This window comes from Chinchilla lanigera, unplaced genomic scaffold, assembly GCF_000276665.1.
Source record: "Chinchilla lanigera isolate Chin_1 unplaced genomic scaffold, ChiLan1.0 scaffold00051, whole genome shotgun sequence".
Lineage (NCBI taxonomy): Eukaryota > Metazoa > Chordata > Mammalia > Rodentia > Chinchillidae > Chinchilla > Chinchilla lanigera.
Genome location: NW_004955452.1, coordinates 1,134,853 through 1,157,034, shown reverse-complemented (window position 1 = coordinate 1,157,034; position 22,182 = coordinate 1,134,853). Strand labels below are relative to the sequence as shown.

At 47.0% G+C, this 22,182-nt stretch overlaps 1 protein-coding gene across 1 annotated transcript in view; it reads right to left on the bottom strand.

The window, feature by feature from the left end:
- Nucleotides 1–257: 257 nt before the first annotated feature.
- Nucleotides 258–22,182, bottom strand: part of Cda (cytidine deaminase) — a 24,810-nt gene continuing 2,885 nt past the window's right edge. Inside the window, exons 2-4 of the mRNA XM_005394682.2 lie at nucleotides 8,460–8,571; nucleotides 3,086–3,143; nucleotides 258–626 (exon numbers count right to left, since the gene is read on the bottom strand). Of these exons, the coding sequence (XP_005394739.1) occupies nucleotides 513–626; nucleotides 3,086–3,143; nucleotides 8,460–8,571 (284 nt within the window). The 3' untranslated portion in view covers nucleotides 258–512. The remainder of the gene's footprint in view (nucleotides 627–3,085; nucleotides 3,144–8,459; nucleotides 8,572–22,182) is intronic.

Here is a 22,182-nt window from a genome sequence, read left to right as displayed (position 1 = left end):
GCTGCCGCAGGCTGAGAATCAAGCTTGTAATATGTGGGGAACACTGCAGATCCAACTCTAGCATACGGGTACTGGCAGAAGGTCCAGCCTAAGGGTCTCCCATCCAGGATCGCAGGGGCAGGAAGCTAAAGAACTCAGCCACCACACCAGAAGGTACAAAGGTTCCAAGGTGCCCATTTCCTTCCCCAGCAGAGAGCGTCCAAATCTTTCTAAAAGATAAATCACCCTACAGCACCAGAGACAAAGAGCAAAATGCGTTCTTCTGAATCAGGATGTTCTGTGATGTTTATAATCGGCAAAGTCACCCAGAACAGGACAGAACCCCAGGCAGCTGCTGGGAAAGCAGGCCAGACTTGGGATTGTAAGGAAAAATCATCTCTACTCAGCTCCAGGAGGGTTGGGACCTGTTTGGCAGGTGTCCCTAAGCTGGCATCTTTCCAAAGTTTTCCAGTGTCAGTCTCTTAAACACCTGTGGGAACCCTTCCGGGGCTGTGGGCGTTCTCCAGCCTTCACTAGATCTTCTGTAGGTCCTCAGGCCCGAAGGATGCAGGCAGCAGCTCCTGGACAGTTCTGACCACATAAGTACCATCTGCTTTGGTCATGTACACGGCCCAGTCAGTGCCAAACTAGAAAAGAGACAAACCTAGCGTGAGGCAGGAAGCATGGCTGAGGAGTTAGGAGAGACCTAGGTTTGAGTCTGGCTTTACCATTTACTGTCTAATGGTTCTCCCTGTGCCTTGGTTTTCTCATCTGTAAAATGGGAATGACAATGATTGTATCTGGAGCTTGCAGGAGGAATCAAAGAATGCTGATAAGCACTTAGCATGGTGCATAGCACATGGTAAACTGTCCATAAACACTCCACTGAGGACTCCCTGGGGCTTTGTGAAATCAGTACCTGACCCTCACAGCCAGATTACCTTCTGCTATGACAAATGACCATGAATACCTACTCCACTTCCTGTTTCTCCCTTACGCTTATAGAAGAGTGGTGTGCAGTGTGAAAGGAAGTAGCCTGCTTCATTACACACTAAGGAAGTAGCCTGCTTCATTGAGTGGTGTGCAGTGTGAAAGGAAGTAGCCTGCTTCATTACACACTAAGGAAGTAGCCTGCTTCATTGCACTTGCACTATTTCCTCACTGTCTTGGTTACTTTTCTCTCGTTGCTGAGACAAAATACCTGATGCCCAAAATTAAGGAAGGAAAAGTTTATTTAGCTCAGTCTGTGGAGGTTTCAGCCCATACTTAGCTGGCTCCAAGGCAGAGTGGCACATGGCAGAGGGCAACAGTTCATGGCGGAGGAAGATAGCAAAAGCAACAAGAGCACAAGGGAGGAGCAGCAGCAAGCAGCCTCTTTCCCTCCCTTACACTTTATGCAGACTACCTGCTCCAGGGCAGGTGTAGCACTCAGACCCATGAACCAATCATAAACTCTAGAAGCCCATCCCATGACTGCATGAGGCTTTTGGGGGACCTGCAGACACAAACCATAATGCTCACCTAGCCTTGGACACTAGTGCTATTACTGTACCCATTTTACTGTTGAGGAAACCAAAGCTTAGCAGGGTGAAGTCAGCAAAGACGAGCACGTCTTCTGATCTTTCTCCTGCAATATGAGGAGCACCACTGGCTTGCTGTGACCTTGGGCAAATGACAGCTATTTGGGGCTCAGTGTCTCGATCTGTGATCTGGCTTTAGAAATGGAAGAAGGTACTAAACAAGTGGGTGGGTGGGGAGTAAAATCAGTGGGGGCGACACAGAGAGCCCTAGAATTGGGGTCAACAGACTTAGGTTCTACCTGGTTAGGTAAGGTGAGTTTGGGGAATAGTTTGTGGGAAGCATCTGTGTGCACACGCTGGCACATAGTAGGTGCTCGGTGAATGGCAGCCACTCTGGCTGTGTGGGATGCCAGGGACTGCTCAGGCCTGCAGGCTATCGTTCTCCTGTGCTCTGCCTGAGTCACCAAGTTATTACCGGACACCATCCATCTTCTGGAGTTTTCAGAATTGATGTTGTGAGGGAGGGCACTTTTCTGCTTGGCAGGCTGCGCCGGGAGGTATGAGTGAAAGCTGAGCACTGCTGAGTTTCAGTGCCAGGCCTCCCATCCCCAAGCTTCATCTCTTATTATTTGCATTTTGTTTTCCCTTTGCATTTCCCTCCTCCAGCTTTTCCATCGCCTGCTCCCATTTTCCAATATCTCATCTGTTTGGAGAAAACAGCACTGAGCAGCTGGGCCAAGTTGGGGCCTTGGGAGCTGGAGACTTGGCGCTCTGTTGTGGCTTCCCGAAGTGACCTTAGACATTGCCGCTGCACTGGGCAGCTGTGTCTGCCTCTCTAAAGTGAGACGAATTCCACAGGGTGAGTCCAGTGCCTTTAGGGTGGCGTTATTTCATGTGGATCTGGGAAATGCCTCCCGCAGACTGCTTGGTTTGCAGTCCTGGCACGAAGCAGAGGGAGGCGGAGGTGTTGAAGCCTCCAGATGCCCTGAAACCCTCAGGCAGAAACACAAAGCTGAAACAATCCACTTTCCTCCAAACACAGCTCCCAAAGCGGGAACTCTCAAGGAACAGGCAGCTGCCATACAGCAAAGTCCTGCTCTGTTTGCTTATGATTTTGCCTATTGTATCTTAGCTGATGCATTAAAGAATGGACACAGCTGTGTTCCAATAAAACTTTATTTACAAAAACAAGCAGTGAGCCCACTGCTGATCTAGGGTACCTCTTGCTGCCCTCTGTCATTCAGTGCATTTTCCTACTATGTTCTCTTTACTCTCAGAAACTCTGCTGCTTGTTTATTGCTTCCTGTTTGTGGTCAGTTCTGTACCAGATGCTGATCCCTGAGGGCAGGGCCTGATTTATTTGGTCCCCAGAGCTGACTTTGTGCCTGACAGCAATGACACTCACTCAGTATTATTTCCAGTGACTTATGCAGGCTTGGGAAGGCCTAGGAGTTGGCCAGTAGCACAAACAGGACAGGGACTGTGTCTTCTCCCTGGCAGCTGGGCATCGCTCCCGCAACCAGGAATATACATTTATCACCAAGCAACATCGCATTTATGTTCCAGGAAGAAAGAGAAGCTCTTACCTCCCTCATTACTTGCCTGCAGGCCCCGCATGGTGAGATGAAATCATCTTGCAAGTCACTGGGGAAGCAGAGAATGGAACTTAGATCAATCTGTCCTAAGGCACCAGGACATTTACTAAGATTTGGGTGCTGAGTTCCTGCCCTGTTCCAGACCAGGTCAGACCCTGTCAGGCACTTCCTGTTCCACAGACACACTGTGAAGGTGACCTGGTGGCTTTCTATGCATCACAAGCTGAGGGCCTTCTGTGAACCACGAGTGAGCACTTACTGCCACCCACGTTCTGGGGTTAAGGAAAAGCTGTCTCTGGTTTTCAAGAGATGGCTCAGCCCAGCTCGTGACACAGAACACTGGATGAGTCATTATATTAAACAAAACGCAGATCACGTAGTAAGAGGGGGACAAGCCTTGCCACCAACGTGAGAGAGAATATTTTACAAAGGAGGTGGCACTTGGCTCTGTCCTTGGAAGAAAAGTAAAGTTCATCCATTACCATTTAAGTGGGCAACTACTATGCCAGGTGTTTGACATTCGTTATTTCATTTAGTTTTCAGGGCAGCCTGAGTGTCAGAATGGTTGTTTTATGGAAATAGGTTGAATGAGATGAAGTAACACAGACGCTATTCTGAAGTCCAGGGTCTCTCTGTGTTGTAGGCAAAGGAAACAAATAGTGTGTGTGCAAAGGTCCTGCGTGTGAATCAAAGAGAAAGTTTGGTTCCTTGCATCTGAGAAAGCAGGAGAAGTGACACTCACAGCCAAGAGTTGCCTGAGAGAACTCAGGCAGCCACAGCCAGCCTCCGGCTCTGACGGGGTCTGAGGCTGGTGGCTAAAGAAGGTGGGTTTCTTTCGGGAGGAGCCTCCGTTCCTCCTGCAGAGCCAGAGGTTAAGTGGCAGGCCCCACAATCTTTGTCCTTCTGGACCCAGAGCTTTGCTAGATCTCTGGACCAATATGTGATTTAAATTTGGCTTTTTGGTTGGTTTTTCATTTTGCTAACTATGTGTGACTTAGGGTCACTTTAACCCAGCCAGGACTCATTTCTTTCTCTGTAAAAGAGGGTAATGACGTCATCTACTTTCTCGGAATGCAAGAGGACAAACACAGTGAGATAAGGTGTCTGAAAGGCTCTCAGACCGTTAGAATGTTAGACACATACTGTCATAGTCTGTACTATTTTCTGGACACTTATTCCCTTACATATATGAGCTCTGTCATGATTTCAGTCTGTTATCACATACAGTTTGTTATGTACCATGCACTCTATGTATTACAGTTAATCTTGCTATATAAGAACAACGGTTGTTGTTCAACTGTTATATCATTTAATATGTGTCTGGAATATGCCAAGCATCCTGGAAAGCAATTTATATGCATCATCTCCTTTCAGTTGGGAAGTATTATGTGCCAGGCACTGTCCCTGGTGCTGGGGGAATAGCAGTGAACAAAACAGAGGAAATTCATTGGGCCCAGGAGCTTATAGCCTAGTGAGAGGCACTAGATAACCGGCCAATCCATCAACCAATGGACTGACTCACCAACCCAACAACTAACCAACCAACTGACCAACCAACCAACTAACCAACTGACCGACCAACCAACCAACTAACCAACCAGCCGTGCATTAAATAGAGACAGGCAGAGATGCTATGGAGTCGCCCAAGGGACAAAGTATAAAAGGATGCAGTTTCAGCTTTTATAGTTGGGAGCCCTGTCAAAGAGTGGTTCTGCTCCATGGAAAGGTGGGGTTCTCTCTGAGCATGCTTTCAGCTTGAGAAGAAAAGCCCATGGAAACACGAGAGGGTGACAGCTGTGGCAGCCAGAGCCTCTCGTGAGCCCTTTGGAGGGTGGAGTATGTACTTTCCTCCGTCCTACCCATGTGACCAAGGGCCTGCCCTAAGACCGCCTTGGGGAAGAAACAACAAAATCAGTGACAAGTGCCTGCCTTCAGGCCCTCACTCTCTGGAGGGGGAGAAGGACCTCACAAAAGTGCAGAACAAAGTCTGGCAGAGGTGCTCTGAGGGAAATTCAGCCTCCCTACCTTGACCTGAGGGCCCTGTATGATCTGGTCTCTGCACAGCCTGCTACTTCCTTTCTCAGTCTGCGGCTTTTATGTTCAGCTACCCAGTGTACAGCTCTTTGGACAAGGTGACCTATACTTGGGTTTTTGAGGTGAGCAACAGCTCATGCTACCAGGAAGTTGGATTTGGCCTGGGGTTCAGCCATCAAAAGTCACAAGATGGTGCACGCAAGCAGCACAGCTCTGAGAAGAACAATGGCTTATGCATACACTGAACTGAACAGTGTGCCAGGACTTTACATACATTAGCTCATTTAATTCCCTACAGCCCTATAAAGTATGAGGGATACACAGGTCTCAGCACTTACATGTTTTGGATACGGACAGGTAAAGCAACTTGCCCAGGGTCACAGAACCAGTAAGCGGCAGAACCAGGATTTGAACCCAGAATCTGTGCTCTCTGCCTTCAGTACTCTGCTTGCAGTGACTTTAAAAGTATCCTTTCATGAGACCCCCGAATAGATCAGTTGCTAGATTATGCTGTTTCATTTCACAGACATGAAGTCATGCTCAGAGATGCAAGCACATGCCTGAGGTTGATAGTGCAGCAGGATTTGAAACCCTGGAGCCCGGGCTTGGAAGCATTGGCCAACACTCCTGCTAAGTGTAAGGTTAAGAGTCAGAAGGAGCTGGCTGCACCAGGATGTGTCTTCCACGCCTCCTCCTCCTCCCTCTCCTTGCCCTTCACCCTGGCCCATCTTTCCCTGTGTATCAAAGGTTTTCTGTGTTTTGTGCTGACTCGGTCACATGCTGAGGTCATGCTTTCAGGCAGGAAACCTATTGACTCTGATGAATGCATCCGCGGCCCCAGCAGGGCAGACTCATCATTGCAGGCCAAGTCCACCCCAGCTCCTCGGACACCTGAGGCCTCTCCTGGGTACAGTCTCCACCCTTCACGATCTCAGAGGGGGTTTCTGGCTGTGCAGCCCTGTGCAGTGTTGACAAGGCAGTTGGCATTTCCTGCTTATCCTCTGAATCCCTGCTCTCAATTCAACAAGCCGTTAATGCAGTAATGACTGAGTTTCTGGCTCCGGGATGTGGGTGCAGGCTGAAAATCCACAGCAGAGCAGTTGGATGTGAGAAAAACACAGGCTTTGTGTCATTAAGGACATTTGTTAATCACTGTTAGCAATACTTGGTCGTGTTTAAAAGTAGATAATGACCAAGAGAAAAAGCCTGTGATCTGGAAATTTCTAACAAAGCCAGGTTACTGCGCCATTATCCTTTTGTTGACTTTAGTCTCTTCCCAGAATGTCATTATTTCCTTGGATCCGCTTTGAAATTGAGTTATTCCTTCCCTCTTCTCATAAAGTGCAGCTCCCATCCTGATCTCTGCTCATCTGCACGAAATGTTCCCAGCACAGCTTCATTTATTCTCCGAAGCTGAAGGGAAGCCAGGACAGAGACGGGCACAGGACGGCGCTTGGGAGCTGGGGGCTTTTGCCCTTGGCACACCCTTGGCACTTTCTCTCAGAAATAACCCTTAAATAAGCTGGAACACCTCAGGGACAGACTGCTGCCAAGTTCAGGGTCTTAGAAAAGCCTCTTGGACTTGTGTCTGTTGCGTGGCCCCCTCTGGCTTTGCTCTAGGCCCCTGCATTTCTGCTTTCAGCATTTGTGCAGGAAGGGGCTGTAACTCCGGACCAGTAAAGCAGGAATTCATTCACAGTATGTGATGCGTGCAGCCAAATATCACAAAGCCCAACACCTGGTATCCATATAGGCCCTTTGAAGCTGGGTTAAGTATTTTTGAGGTCACTTTCCCTCAAACTATTAACTCAGAACAATGCCTCATAGATAATTCATAGGTGCACACAAAAGGAACTCACCACTGAAAAATTAAATTAGCCTGTGTGGTGGTGCATGCCTGTTTTCCCAGTGCTCTGGGAGGCTGAAGCAGGAGGACAGCTAGTTCAAACTCAGCCTGGGCAACTTAGTGACATAGCAAGACTTTGTCTCAAAATTAAAAAGTAAAAAAAGGGCTGGGAATGTAGCTCAATACAAAGGCCCTGGGTTCAATCCCCAGTACTGCAAACCAATCCATCAATTGATTGATTAATCAATCAATCAATCAAATTGATGGGTTGATGGGGGTCCAAGTCAGGAAAAGAATGCATTCATGCATTTCAATCTGAAGTCACAGAGTATGGAACCAGTGCCATCAAGAATTCCATATGCTCCTTTTGGGGGAAGCCAATGGAATCTAGGATATTTATATCTGGGGCACAAAGAGAATTGGCTGGGGTTTTTGTTCACCCAGAAGCAGGGCAGGAGTCTGATTAGTCTGATCCATAATTGGCGATTACATGGGTTGTCTTTATATCCTGGTTCTGGCACCTAGAAATAGGCATTGGCTTATGAGGGAGCTAGCAAGGCTGAGTAACTCTTTCTGGACCCACCTCAAGGAAAGTGGGGAAGAGAATGTCTGGCATCCTGGCACAGCATGGCACAGTGGAAGGGGCCATGGGTGAGACTAGGATCTGGGTTTGGTCCTGGCTTTGCTCTTAGGAAAGCTGTGTTCAACCTCTCTAGGTCTCAGCTTTCTCAACTATAAAATGGGAGTACAGGCAGAGGAGTGTACTGTGTGACTTTCAGTTCCCTCCAGCTACGGGTTTCCTGGCTGCCTTTCTGCTGTGTCTCCAGGGCTGTCTGTTGTACTCTGCGTTGCAGCAGGAACATACTGTACTTGTCCTTGTGTTAGAGTAACCTTCCCTGTTTACCTGCTCCATAAGCTCGGAGTCGAATGAGGACAGAGTCCATTTCCTGTTGCTCTCTTTATCCTCAGCACTTAGCCCAGGGTCCTATATCATGGACCCTCAAGTTATGACCGGCCTGACATACAAACAACTTGGGTTATGACTCAAATTTTCGTTTTAACTTATGACCAGAATCTTGAGTTATGACTCAAATGCTGGCTGCTTGTGCTTCCACATGGTCTCAGCTACGTATTTAACCCTTAAAGAGCTCTGGAAGGAACATTACAACATCCTTTCCTGCATGGGGTTAACTGAGAAATCCCGGGCTGATGTCTCCCTAGGACACCGAGATCTGCTTGTATGCAGGAGAGAGTTTGAAGGCTGTGTAGAGAAGCCCAAGCCTCCAATTGAGTCCATCCTGGCACAACTTGAGTTACAACCAGCCCTTCGCAAGGCACTGAGTTCGTAAGTCAAGGGTCCACTGACGTGTCTCTCGCATACAGAAGTACACAGTAGACATGCATCTGCTGAATGGATGGATGGTGCATGGGGGATGTTGGTTGAAGCATTATATATCATTGCTATGACTTGCTTGTCCCACTCACCTGGAGATAGCAATGGCCCTGAAGTCCTTGTGGCCTTCGGAGATGGCCTTCTGGATTGCAGTCCGTTCAGCACAGATGCCCAGTGCGTAGCAGGCATTTTCTACATTGCACCCTGGGGAGAGAGGACAGGCTCGTGGTCTGGCCACAAGAGCCACTTCCTGCTGCGTACGTGTAAGAGACTTACCTCCCATCTAGGACAGGGAAGGACCTGAAGTGTTAGGAGACTCAGGCCATTGTTCAGCGGCCCTTCCCGAGGGTGCTCACTGTCTGCATTTCCCCAACATCTCCATCATGGCTGGCTGGCTCCCAGGCAGAAGCAGCCTGGTGGAAGGGCTGCCATAGTGGAGGAAAGCCGCCAATGAGGTGTGTTCCAAAGTGTCCAGGAAGCTTCTGAGTCACAGATTGCTCACCTATTATTTCTTTTCTTTTTGTCTTCCATAGACTGGAAGGTGAAGGTAGAAGGAGTGGGACCGGTTTGGCCATGTGGTTTATGTCATAGGAATGGACACATGACAAAAGGGAAGGAACTTGGGAACTTGATAAACTCATAGAACAGAGTTGTTTATTTGACCTGGGTCAACTACTTACTTTGAATTGTGATGTAAGAGAAAAACAGAATTCTACCATTCTTGAACGATTATACTTTGGAATCTTTTTATTATGCCAGTATAACCTATACCTGCTGGGAGCTCTCTGTCCTTCTTTTTCCTGATATGAGATCTTACTGCTGTTTTGCTTTATTGTTCTATCTTCTATATTGTGGTGGTGGGTACAAAGTGGGGGGCACATAATTATATAGTTTCTGGCCCCTTAACCAGCAGAGTCACATCTGGACCCAAGGAAGAGGGCAATGAAGCACTGTGAGATCCTGCTTCTGAGATGGAGGTGGTGACTGGGTGGAACTCTAGGTTGCCTCCTTTTTATGGTTTAGATCTAAATTATGTTCCCCTAAAGTCATGTATTTGGAGGTGAGGATTGGTTGGAAGAGGTGAGTCACGGGGTGCATGATCTAGAAGGGTGTGTTATTGTTCTAGGCTCTTCCCCTCTTTACTTCTGCTTCCTGGCTGTCATAGGTAAGCAGCTTTTCTCTGTCATATCCTTGCACCATGCCATTTCTACCTCAGAGCCAGCTGACTATAGACTAAAACCCCAATACCATGAGCCACATTAGACCTCTCCCACTTTAAATTGTGGGTATCAAGTATCTTGTCCCAGTGATGGAAAAGCTGACTAACACAGCTTTTGGTACCAAAAATGGGGTTGTCCCCATGACTGTACCTGACCATGTAGTTTAGAGGCCTCTGGAACTGGTTTCTGGGAGGAGTTTGGAAAAGTCCAGAGATGCTATCTAGAGAAGACTTAGAATAAATACTATAAATAGAAATTGAGAAGAGACTCTGGTCAGAGCTCAGAAGGTCAGAATACTGATAGGAATGTGGACAGTATAGGCCAGCCTCAGGAGGTTTCAGTTAGGAATGAGAACAGGAATTTAGTTAAGAATTGGAAACTGGATCGGTGGTCATTCATGTTACAGTCTACCAAGAATCTGTCTACATTTTTCCATGTTCTGAGACTTTGTGTGAGGCTGAATTTAAAAGTGGTGGACTCACTGATCTGGTGGAAGAAATTTCAAGGTGGCCCAATGTTCAGGTTGTGGCATGGGTCTGATGGCTACTTTGAGCCACATTTATAGTGAGAATAAGAAGAAATAGTAAAGCTGAAAGATGTGAAAAGTTTGGGCTATGGAAAGCTTGGGTGAAAAGATTAACATTAAAAACAAGTAAAGTACTTTACATCAGAACAGTAGGAAACATGGCTAAAATGCATCTCAGGAATTGGCCAGACCCTTCTCTTTGCAGGCTTAAGAGTGTAAGTGGGTAAACTCCTCTGAAAGACTTTTCTTTGAAAACACAGGCCCAGGGCACCCTGCTCATTCAAGGCCACCTAGGGTCCTCAAGTTCAGCCATCAAAATATTCAGAGGTCACTGCAGCCATGATTCAAAGGGGCCTGGAGCCAGCAGCAGGTCTTAGCATCATACACATGGTATATTTTTCAGGCATGCAAAATTCAAGAGTTGTGGGGTCATAGACGTTCACATCCAGATTTCAGAAGAAGGTCTGAGAGGCTGGACAAAAATTGTGACAGGGACATAGTCTCTTCCAGGAGATCCTGAGAGGGAAATGCTTGATGCTACAATAGAGAATCCAGGAAGGTGGAGCTGCAAGGGATGTGGAATGTCTGTTGAGGAAAGCTGTAGGCAGTGAGTGGATCCAGCCCAAGAGACAGGCCATGTGGGATGCAACCTGCAATGCTGTAGGGGTGGGATGACCCAGTCCCCACATATCTCACCACAATCTGCCTTAGGTGCTGGACAAGGAGCTGCAAGATTTAATGTTTTCCCTGCTGGGTTTTGGTTTTGCTATGGTCTGATCCTTTTCTATCTCCTTATTCCTATATTTTGGAAACTTGGAATATTTGCTCCATACCATTGTCTGTTGGAAGTATTTAATTTTCTTTTTGATTTTCACAGGGACTCACAGCTAAGGGTTTGCCTTGAGTCCCAGAGGATACTTTGGACTTAAACTTTTCAATTGCTGGAACTGTTAAGACTTTGATAACTCTTAAAATAGATTAAATGCATTTTGCACAGTGAGATGGACAGAAGCCTTCTGTGGGCCAAGTGTAGAATATTATGGTTTGCATCTAAAATCCTCCAAAAGTCATGAGCTTGAAGGTGGGACCTGACTAGAAAAACCAGGTCATTTGGGGCACAATCTAGAAGGGAATATTCTTGTTCTGGGCTCCTTTCCTCTCTGTATCTACTTCCTGGCTGCGACAAGGTGGGCAGCTTTCCTCTACTGTACCCTCCCATTATGCCATTTCTGTCTTGGAGCCAGCTGACCATGGGCTCAGCTCTCTGAAACCATGAGCCAAATAAACCTGTTCTCCTTTAAGTGATAGAAAGTCTGACTAATATACTCCCTTAGGAAAGTGGTAAGTGGGTCTCTGTGGGGAAAAAAGACATACACAAATACTGGCCCAAGGGGCAAAGAATGTTAATTGTTCCAGAATCCACTCTCCTAATAGGTTCCACTTGGCACATGGCCACCCAGCTGGAAACTACCTTTCCCAGCTTCCCTTGAAGCTTCCTGTAGCTCTGAAGTTTTAGCCAACAGAGTGTAAGGAAAAGTGATAGGCATGATAAGCAACTTCTAGTGACATTTTTAGACTACTGCTTGCTTAACACTTCATCTTTCCCTTTCCCAGGGTCTGGGACAGGGATGTGAAGATATGGTAGTTTAAACTTACAGAGAAAGACACCAGTCAAGGGCTTGTGGGACAGCTAGACAGGGATTCTAATCTCCAGTACAACCTTGCAGAGCACGGCAGTGCAGCTCATGTGCTCCAATTGCAGCCCACCTCTAATCTGCTAGAGAAGACAGAAACAGGCAGTCATCCTGTCTCATCACTGGATTTCTTCCATTTTCTCAGTCTGTTCCTCACCTACTACATGCCCCTTTTTAAATTCTCAGTCTTCACTGGAATTAGGCAATATTTTCCTCCTCCTGTACTTATCGAATTTCAAAGGTCATTATCTGGTCATTATTGCCTTATGTATTTTTCTATCCTTCGTTATTTGCACTGGCACATTAAGAGTGGCTAAATGTATCATTTAGTTCACAGTTCTCAGGACCTCAGGCACTCCTGTCTTGGACTGATGGGTGTTGCTCTGTCAAAGCCCACTCTCTGGCTGGGTGCTATAGCACTAAGTCCCCTGCTGGAGTGAAGGCTTGTGTGTTCATAGCTGGGATGACATGGCTCTGTGGTGTTAGGTGGGGACAGGTTTGGAATTCTACTTTGGGGAGAAGGATGGTTGTTGTTACGGTTTGTGTTTGGATGTCCCTCCAAAGCCTCATGTAGTCATGGTGTGGGCTTTTAGAATTTTTGATTGATCCATGATCCAATGCTGGAATTATGGGTGTGAGAGCTACACCTGCCCTGGGCTGGGTAGCCTGCATACAATATAAGGCGGGGGGAAAGAGGCTGCTTGCTGCCGCTCCTCCCTTTTGCTCTTGTTGCTTTTGCTGTTTTCTGCTGCCATGAACTGTTGCCCTCTGCCATGTGCCACCCTGCCTTGGAGCCAGCTGAGTATGGACTGAAACCTCCACAAACTGTGAGCTAAATAAACTTTTCCTTCTTTAATTTTGGGCATCAGGTATCTTGTCTCAGCAGTGACAGGAAAAATAACTAAGACAGCTGTATATACTGGGAGCCACAGGTAGACTCCACTACTACTCTATTGATTATTCTGCCAATTTAGCACCTCCCCTCCACTTTGGTGTAACTCATCTCATTTCCCAGCACATAATTCAGTAAAGGTTGGGTGCATTCACTGTGACATGGCCATAGACCCCAGCACATAACTGAAATGGAAACTGTCACCTTTTCTTCCATAGACTTGCTATTGGCTTAAGGCCACCTGACCAATCAGAGTTCGTTCCTGTGTAGAACTTTAGTTCTTTTCTGAGAGCAAGTGTGGACCACCATGTTCCATTCATTTTGAAGGAGACAAGTACAAAACAATGAAATGCAAGACAATGACTGAGAAATGAGATGAGAGATGGTGACAAAAAAGTCTAGTCAGAGGCACTCAGCCCCAAGGTCTGGCTGACTCCAACACCTCCCACAGTATAGTTGAATGAGCCCTGTGTAATCCTCCTTTTATCTACCATAATTCATGTGTATTTCTGCCATACGTCGTCACATAGAAATCAGCTAATCCAGTGGGAATATAGGACAGAGAGCAATCGGGAAGGTACTACCTTGCAAGCAGTGGTTAACATTTATTGAAAGGCTTTGTGTGAGTTACTGATGTAGTCAGAGAACACACACAGGACAAATAACAAATTGCTGAACCCTTAACCCTATTCATTAAAAATACAATTGCATTTTTTTTTTTGAGACAGGGTCTCTCTATGTAGTTCAGACTAGCTTTGAATTCACTGTGTAGCCCAAGCTAACCTCAAACTCCCAGCGATCCTCCTGCCTCAGCCTCCCGTGTGCTGGCATTACAGGCATGTGCCACCATACCCAGCTACAATTGGGTTTTCTTCTTCTTCTTTTTTTTTTTTTTTCTGACCCGTGAGATGTGCTTTACATGTAAATGTCCTCAACATAAACGGGAAACAATGTTCAAACTGATAAGGGATGTAACATTTTGCTAAAGGATTTCTCGAGCATGCTGAGAATCAGACTGAGATGATTCTTCTTTCCTTTTTTTTTTTTTCTGAGTCAGTCAGGGTTTTAAAAAGCAGTTTCTGTTGAAATCCCTGACTTTCTACTTGGGCCTGCAACTGCGTAGTACAGAACTAATAGCAGAATGAAATTTGACTTTCATTTTTACATCCTCTATTACCTTAAAACTATGAATATAGATCTTATACTTATTCGGAAAAGTGGACAGAATAACATTTATCAGCCTTAAATTTATTTGTCTTATCTAATCCCCTTAAAGACTGAGGACACCAAGATAAAAATACTGTAACTAAAATAATTTTTAGGATTCACAGGAACATCCAATTATCCGCTTTTACAACATCCAGTTCCGGAACTAGTCCTCACTCCCCACTTAGAGTGATACCTAGAAATCTCCAGACAGTGTCCTGAACTGGCAGTCACCTGAGTCCCAGAGAAAAGGGAGCCTCACATGGCTGAAACTACCACAAAGACAGTCACTGCACGGGGACAGAAACCCCCAAGCCATGAAGATTTGTCTGGAGCCATGAAACCAGGTAGAACTGAGATAATGATTGGACACCAGTCTGAACCGCTACATGAGTGTCCCTCTCCACTTACTTAAACTGGGGTCCTTCCCTTATCTTTTCTTTCCCTCAGTTTCGCTTTCTCTTTCTTCCTTTTTATTTCTATTCCTCACCCCCAAACTGGGTTTGAACCTAGAACCTTCACACTGAACTACACCCGCAGCCCTTTTATTTTTTATTTTGAGACAAGGTCTCACTAAGTTACCCAGGCTGGACTCAGACTCCTCCTGATCCTTCTCAGCCTCCCAGCCTCCCAGCCTCCTAGAGTGGTGGGATTACAGGCGTGTGCTACCATGTCTGGCTTCTGACTTTCTAATGAAATCATCTGCCTGTAAATTCATACTGTCACATTAGCTTTAATTTCCATTACCACTAAATCACAGGCCCGCACTAGCTGGTGACATCATTATTGTAAGGTTCAAATCAGACCTGACTCTCCCAGCCTCCAAGCCGCCTGCCAGCAGAAGCACTGCTGTCTGCAGGGAACTCAGCTCAGCACCCGAGGCTGGCATCAGCAAGAACAGGATGATGTGGAGGAGATAAGACAAGGAATTTTGTGGGTTCTGGGACATCTGGGGACATCTGGGAATACCTGAGAATTTACACCAGACACTTCAAGGGCTCTGCCCACTGAAGCACAAGACTTCCAGAGAACTTTGACCACAGATGTTTATGGGGATCTTCCTGCCTAACGTCCCCTGCCGCCTTCTCTCCATCCCTATAAAACGGACATAATTCTCTTTGTTCAGGGCAGGTGGTCTTATCGAGCTCTCTGTCTGCCTGCACCCAGGCACAGTAAGTTCCATGCAATGTTGCCTTTACACAAGCCTGGTGTTCCCTGCTGCCCCTCCCTGTATGTTACATGTGTTATAATTATCACAGGCCGTTTCCTGCTCAGCTTCTCTGCTTGACCAATGAAAGCTGAGTGAAGAAGTGAATGAGTCTCTTCCTGTCCATTTGTCTTGCTAGCCAGGTTCCTGATCTATACCTGAAACGACTTCTTTAAACACCTCTCTTGCCTGCCTAGACTTGCCCGACACTACCGCCTTTACCAATTTGCCTCCTTCTCCTGGATTACGGTTCCTTCCAGCCTCATCGTCACTCCAGTAAACTGCCAGCCCCAGCCTTCCTGCCCGCCCTCTCCTGTCCCTGACTCAGGCCTGATGCTTCTCCCATTAGACACAATGCACACAGATCCTGGGTTTGGCTATGTGCTGTTGTAGTAAAGTGCCACCCTGGTAGAAGACCCGGGCTCCCAGGAAGATTGCATGTGTCTGTGTTGGAAGCTCAGAAAGGTGTCATTTAGAGGAATCTCCCTTGACTGTATGTAAAACACCTCCAAGGGCCAGGTGAGAGAAGGGGTTGTCTCACAAGGGATCACACACAAGTGTTCCACTACTCAAAGAAGCTTTGCAAAAACAGCCCCGAGGTTCTGTTCAGCCCCAGGGCCCCTCGTCCTACTGGCCTGGAAGATTTTGGGTCCTCTTTGAGGACTGGTACCCGCATTTGCAAAATGACAATGACAGTAGTGAGCCTCAAATGGAGCCACCTGTGCTGCAGCTCCATGTTGACAAATTAAGTTATCATCCAAGAAACCTGGAGAGGCAGAAAACAGGCAAATTTCCCCAACAGGCCAGTTTCAACAGGCATGGAAATGAAGCTGTCTTAATCCTTACACAAAAAATGTAACCTGATGTTAACTAATCAGTTATTTTTCTATCATTCTGTCTCTTTGCACTCCCTTGCTACAGGATGGCGAGTGTCTCTCATAGGGTCCTTGTGTTGAAGGCCTGTTTTCTACTACAGTAGTGCTACTGGGAGGCACTGTGGTCCCTTGAGGAGATGAGGCCTTACGGGAGATGCTTAATGATTAGGGACTTGATTTTCAAGAGAATTGTGAGAACATGGTCTCTTCTTGATAGTGCTTCTTGGGTGATGAGGGGAGTGGTTTGCACATCAGGTGCTCCTGCCATAATATCCTGCCCTTGCCCAGAGGTCGAAAAAATGGGGCTAACTTGATCTTGGATTTGAACCTTGAGAATCATGAGCCAAAATAAATTTTTTCTCTTTATAAGTAAATCGCCTCAGGTGTTTTGTTATAGTCATGTAAAGCGGACTATTACACCACCTTATAAGGAAAGTAGCTTTGAAATGACCTACCTGACTTTTTGTCATTTGTTTTCGCTTTCTCCAGTCTTTACCTATAAAACCAAGCATCACTATTCTGCTCATCAACACACTCATTCGATTTTATGAACTGATGTGTTGCCTGATTGAAGATCTTTAAGATCTTCAATTTTGTCCTTTGATGCCTATGTGTACATGGCTCACCCCACTCAAGTCTTTGCTTAAATATTACCTCCTCAGAAAAGCTTCCCTGGTTGCCCTATGTAAAACTGCTCATTTGTTCCACTATCTCTAACACGCCCACTCACTTATCCCGCCTTAATTTTCTTAGCAATTAACACGTTCCTGAAATGTCTCCATTACAGTGTGGACTTCCTGAGGCCAAAGACTTGTCTGCGTCCTGTGTAGTGGTGTGCCCTCGGCCTGGGAGAGAGAGGATCTTGGTTACTGTCATGGACTGAATGTTGTGTCCCCTCAAATTCACATATTGAGGCCCTAACACTTTGTGTAATGGCATTAGGAAGTGAGAACTTGGAAGGTAATCAGGTTTAGAGGAGGCCATGAAGGAGGAGCCCCCATAATGGGATTATAAAAAAAAGAATCCCATTTTACACTAAGGTGCCTTAATAAGAGGAAGACACACCATAGCATTCTCTCTGCCCTGGGAAGATGACAGAGATGGGAAGAGAGTCCTTACAAGAACTGAATCTGTGGCACATCAATCTTGGATTTCCTGGCCTCCAGAATTATGAGAAATTGATGTCTGTTCTTCAAGCCACTCGGTCTCTGTTTTTTTGTTATAGCAGCCTGAACCAACCAAGCTGGTGCCTTAGTCACTGTTTCGTTACTAAGACACCCACAACTGAAAGGAGGAGAGGTTTATACTGGCTTACAACTACAGACCATGGTCAGCTGGCTCCAAGGAAGAAAACAGCATGGCAGAACGGCAGAGAGGAGGGAAAGCTGCTCACATCATGGTGGTCAGGAAGCAGAGAGAAAGAAGGAAACAGGAAGGTGATATATCTTTCCCCATCCTGGGCGCAGTGAGCCAGCCATCTGTTCTGTCCAGAACCCCTCACAGCAAGTCAGCTATAGCGGCCCCATGACTCAGTCACCTTGCAGAAGCCCCACCTTGATCACATAGGGCTTTGGCAGGACATTCTTGACTTAACCCACAGCAGATGGTTATTGATCACTGAATGGCTGGAATTCCTCACTTCAGGGCTAGATCTCTGAGATGCACAAGAATAACGGTATATGAGGTCTCTTGCAACTTCAACTGTAATTCCCACAAGTGGGGGGGAAGAGGAAGGCCACATCCCACAATGCTGAAAGATCAGAACATTTTCTTTTGCTTCCCTAAGTCTAGAAAACAGATCATCATCCATCTAAGAAATCCAGCTCCATTCCTGGTATTGTCTTTGCTTACTCTGAAATTCACATGAGAGACAGGCTGGAATGATGTCAAGTCAGGATCCATAACTATAAGCCCGGACCAAATAACAGGCAGATGAAAGTGCTGTTATTCTCTGTGGCTGCCAGGTACCAGTCAGCATTCTGAGAGGTGGCCGAGGCAGGTACTATTGTAGCCCCATCTTACAGAAGGGAAAGGCTGAGGCTGGTGACAGGAAGCTAGGGTGCCCATATTGACCTGTCAGGTACAAGAAGCTGTTCTTGTTCTACACGGCATTTCAGCAAGGCCTTATTTTGGTGCTTAAGGCAGGTCTAAGGTGGAACATTATCATGACCCAGCCAGCCAGAGTGCAGAGCCATAGGGCACTGTACCCACTCTCTTTTTTGAGGAATCTTAATGAGATTAGAGCAGTGGTTACCACAAACAAGCAAATGAACATCAGAAGCTTCTGCAGTCTTTCTTCCCAGGGATCACAGGGCCTCACACATGCTAGGCAAGAATTCTATCACTGAGCTACACTCCCAGTCCAGGTGTATACTTTTTCTTAGTTTGTTTTTGCTTTGTGGTAGTGCGCTTTGTTTTGTTTTGTTTTGTTTTTTGATAGTGGGCTTTGAACTCAGGGTTTTTGCACTGGGCCACATTCCCAGTCCTTTTTTTTTATTTTTTATTTTTTGTTTATTTTTGAGACAGGGTCTTGCTATGTAGTTCAGGCTGGTCCTGAACTCACTAGGTAGTCCCAGCTAGCTTTGAACTCACAGCAGTCCTCCTGCCTCAACCTCCTGAGAGCTGGGATTATAGATGTGCACTACCATGCTCGGCCTCATTTTGTAATTTGAATTAGGGACTTACTAAGTTTCCCAGGCTAGGCTCAAACCTGTGATTCTCTTGCCTCAGCCTCCCAGCATGTTGGGATTACATATGTACACCACCACACCTGCTTGGAAGGATTTCTTTGTCTTTTTTCCTTTTTGAGACAGGGTCTCTCTTGCTATACAGTTCAGGCTGGACTTGAACTCACTTTGTAGCCCTGGCTGGTCTCAAACTCACAACGATTCTCCTGCCTCAGCCTCCTGAGTGCTGGGATTACAAGTGTGTGCCACCACGCTCAGTTTACAATGAATCACTTTTTTTTTTTTTTTGTCTTTTTAAGACAGGGTCTTACTAGGCAGTTCAGGCTGGCCTTGAGCTCACTTTGTAGCCCTGGCTGGTCTCAAACTCACAACGATTCTCCTGCCTCAGCCTCCTGAGTGCTGGGATTACAAGTGTGTGCCACCACGCTCAGTTTACAATGAATCACTTTTTTTTTTTTTTTCCAGTACAGGGATTGAACTCACAACCTCGTGCTTGCCGGGCAGGTGCTGTGCCACTGAGCTAAATCCCTAGCCCCACAACGAATCACTTTTGAGTGGCGGGAGAGAGAACAAATTGATGTTCTCTGATGCGGGGGAGGGGAGAGACAGTAAAAAGGTGTGGCTGACTGTGCAGTAAGGAGAGGAAGCAGGTTAGAGCAGCCTGGAAATGCCAGGGATGAGGGTGCGGGGCTTGAGGTCAGTCACCCACTGTGGATGGAGGGAAACACCTCTAGGTGGAAAGAGGGAGCCCAGGGAAGGAACCAGGAGTGCAGTGGCTGATTTAGAAGAAGGATGATTTAAGGATCAGGATGATCAAAGGGTGAAGCCAATGCAAGTTGGATCCAGAAATTAACCAGAACATTCTTTTTTTTTTTTTGGTTTTTCTCCGGTACCGGGAACTGAACTCACGACCTTGCACTTGCCAGGCAGGCGCTTTTGCCGCTGAGCTAAATCCCCAGCCCCTAACCAGAACATTCGGAAGTGTCTTTTTATGTGGCTTCTCAGAATTTGCAGAATTCCCAGAATTGTTTTCCCAGAATGCATCACACCTGGTCCAGTAAAATTTTTTTTTTTTTTCCCCCTAAACACTGGATGGAAAGGAGAGGAGGAGGAAAAGGGGAGAGGCCACTGTCCTAAAGTCATGAACTGAAGAGGAGAAAGTCTCCCATCTCCTGGGTGGTATCAGCCAAGAGTTGCCATCAGCCACAACCAAGGAGTCCTGTGTAGGCTTTGTCCCAAGACCTTTTGTGGTGCTATGGTAGTCTCATTACTGAGTACACCCGGGGGCAGGGACATCTCTGGCAATGCTCCAAAGGTTGGGGTGGTGCTCCACGATTTCCCTCTGCCTGTCTCCATAAACACTGTGAAGCATCTGCCATGTGTGAGGTCCAGAGCTGACTCCATTTCCCCTGACTTCCAAATCTTCCTTCTGTCCAGCCCTAACTCTCCTCTTTGCGTTCTCACTTCCCTTTCCTCCTGCAGCTCTTTCTCCACCAGGGAGCCCCCGACCCCCAAATCTCCCTTGCTCTCACCCATGAGCCATCACGGATTGTCACCAGGAGGCCGCACATCATGAGAACGCAACTGAAATTCTTCATTATCATCCTGGGTGGCTAAGCTGTGAGGGGCCCCAGGCCCCGGCCAGGATGAGAGCAACAGAAGGAAAACAATGATTATTATGAGGTTGTGACAGCAAAGCTGTGTTTGCTGTCAGACTTGCTTTGGAATTGAAGGGGATGCCAGCTGCCTCTGTTGTGAAAACTCCAGAGAGATTGGTCTTCTGTTCCTCAGGAGAAAGTTACAGAACGCTGCAAGTTGTGAACTCACAGAGTCTAAATCAGTGCTAGAGGCCAGGGATTTAGCTCAGTGGCCTAAAGTGGCCTGGCAAGCATGAGGTCCTGAGTTCAACTCCCAGTACCCCCCCCCAAATCAATCAACCAATCAATCAGTGATGGATTTTCTCCCTCCTAATCTTGAATTCAGCCTGTAATCAGGTCCCCCCCACCTGACTTCTACCCGCACTCCCTTCTGCACGTGGCCCCACTTCCTACCTCCTAAGGAGACCCAGGAACTCTGCTCACCGCCCTCCATGTCTCCCCTCCGCTCAGCACAATTCTCTCTGCCCCTTCCACATACTACCCTGCAGCAAGAGGCGGCAAAAGAGCAGTCCTCAAACACCACCCTTATGTCCCCTTCTCCTCAGTAATATTTCTTGGCTCTCTCTTTCCCACCTTATCCCACCCCTACCGCTTGACATCTCTGCTTGGCCTTCAAAAGGCCTCCACCATCTGCCTCCAAATAACAGCAGCACCATTAACAGCAGAAGCAGCAGCCACCTTTTGTAACATCCTCATTGTGTAACAGAGACTTAGAAGCTGGGCTTGCAGATGCCCAGTGGGTAACCAAAAGCAGAATAGAGCCTGGCATCTCTGTCTTCATTTTTTCAACCCATCTCCTTTAGTCCCTTAAAATTTGGGGTCAGATCCCTGTCCAGTTCCACATGTAGGCATGCTAACGCTTAAGGAGCATCTGTTTAATCTTTTTTTTTTTTCTGGTACCAGGAATCGAACTCACGACCTCGCGCTTGCCAGGCAGGCGCTGTGCCGCTGAGCTAAATCCCCAGCCCCAAGGAGCATCTGTTTAAAACGAGCAATACAAGGATTATCAACGCTAAATTTGCCTCTCCTAGTCATTCTCCTTCAAGACTGAAGGCATCCGGTTCAGAGTACAGTAACTAATTTCAGCATTCACAGGTCATGCAACTGCCAGCTTGTACAACATCCAGGTTTAGACCCTTTGGAGGGATTCCTCGAAGTCATTGTCCTAGGACTGCAGTCACCTCGGATTCCAGGAAAAGCAGAGCTTCACGACCGTCCCATGATGAAATGCCCTGCCCAAGCAGCAGCAAATACCCCATGGCTGTCACTTCATGGTGGAAACCCAGCTGCCCCCTCAAGCAACAATGGCTTTCCCAAATCCAGAACTGGTCCAGACCACGATGTCAAGATCACCTATGGTGCCAGCTGTATAATTCCTTACCCCAGCTGTGCAAACCCGCAACCCTCACCTTTGTTCCCTCTCCTAGAAAACCCAAGGTTGGACTCAGCTGCTAGAAGACAGATCTTGAACTTCTTTATATGTCCCTGCAGCACGGCCATGAGGAGTAACACTCCTTTCCTGCCCTTCACCTCTGCTCATGTTCTTGATTAGCACTTTGGGACCAGTGGCCAAGCCTGGTCTACTGGGACCCTTGGAGTAGGGGTCTTTGCCTTAAAACTCCAATAACAGTTTCCAGCCGGAAACTGTGCCAAACACTTACTAGGCATTAGCTCACTTAAAGCTTCACAACCAGGGGTGAGAGTCAACATATTTGGTGACTGACACAGCCCAAGCTCTGATCAGCCAGAGTGGATGGATGGGGGCTGCCACACTGTGCCAGGATGCCAGCTCCGCTCACAGCAATCCTGCAAGGATTGCTTTACAAACATGGAAGTTGGGGCTGGGGATT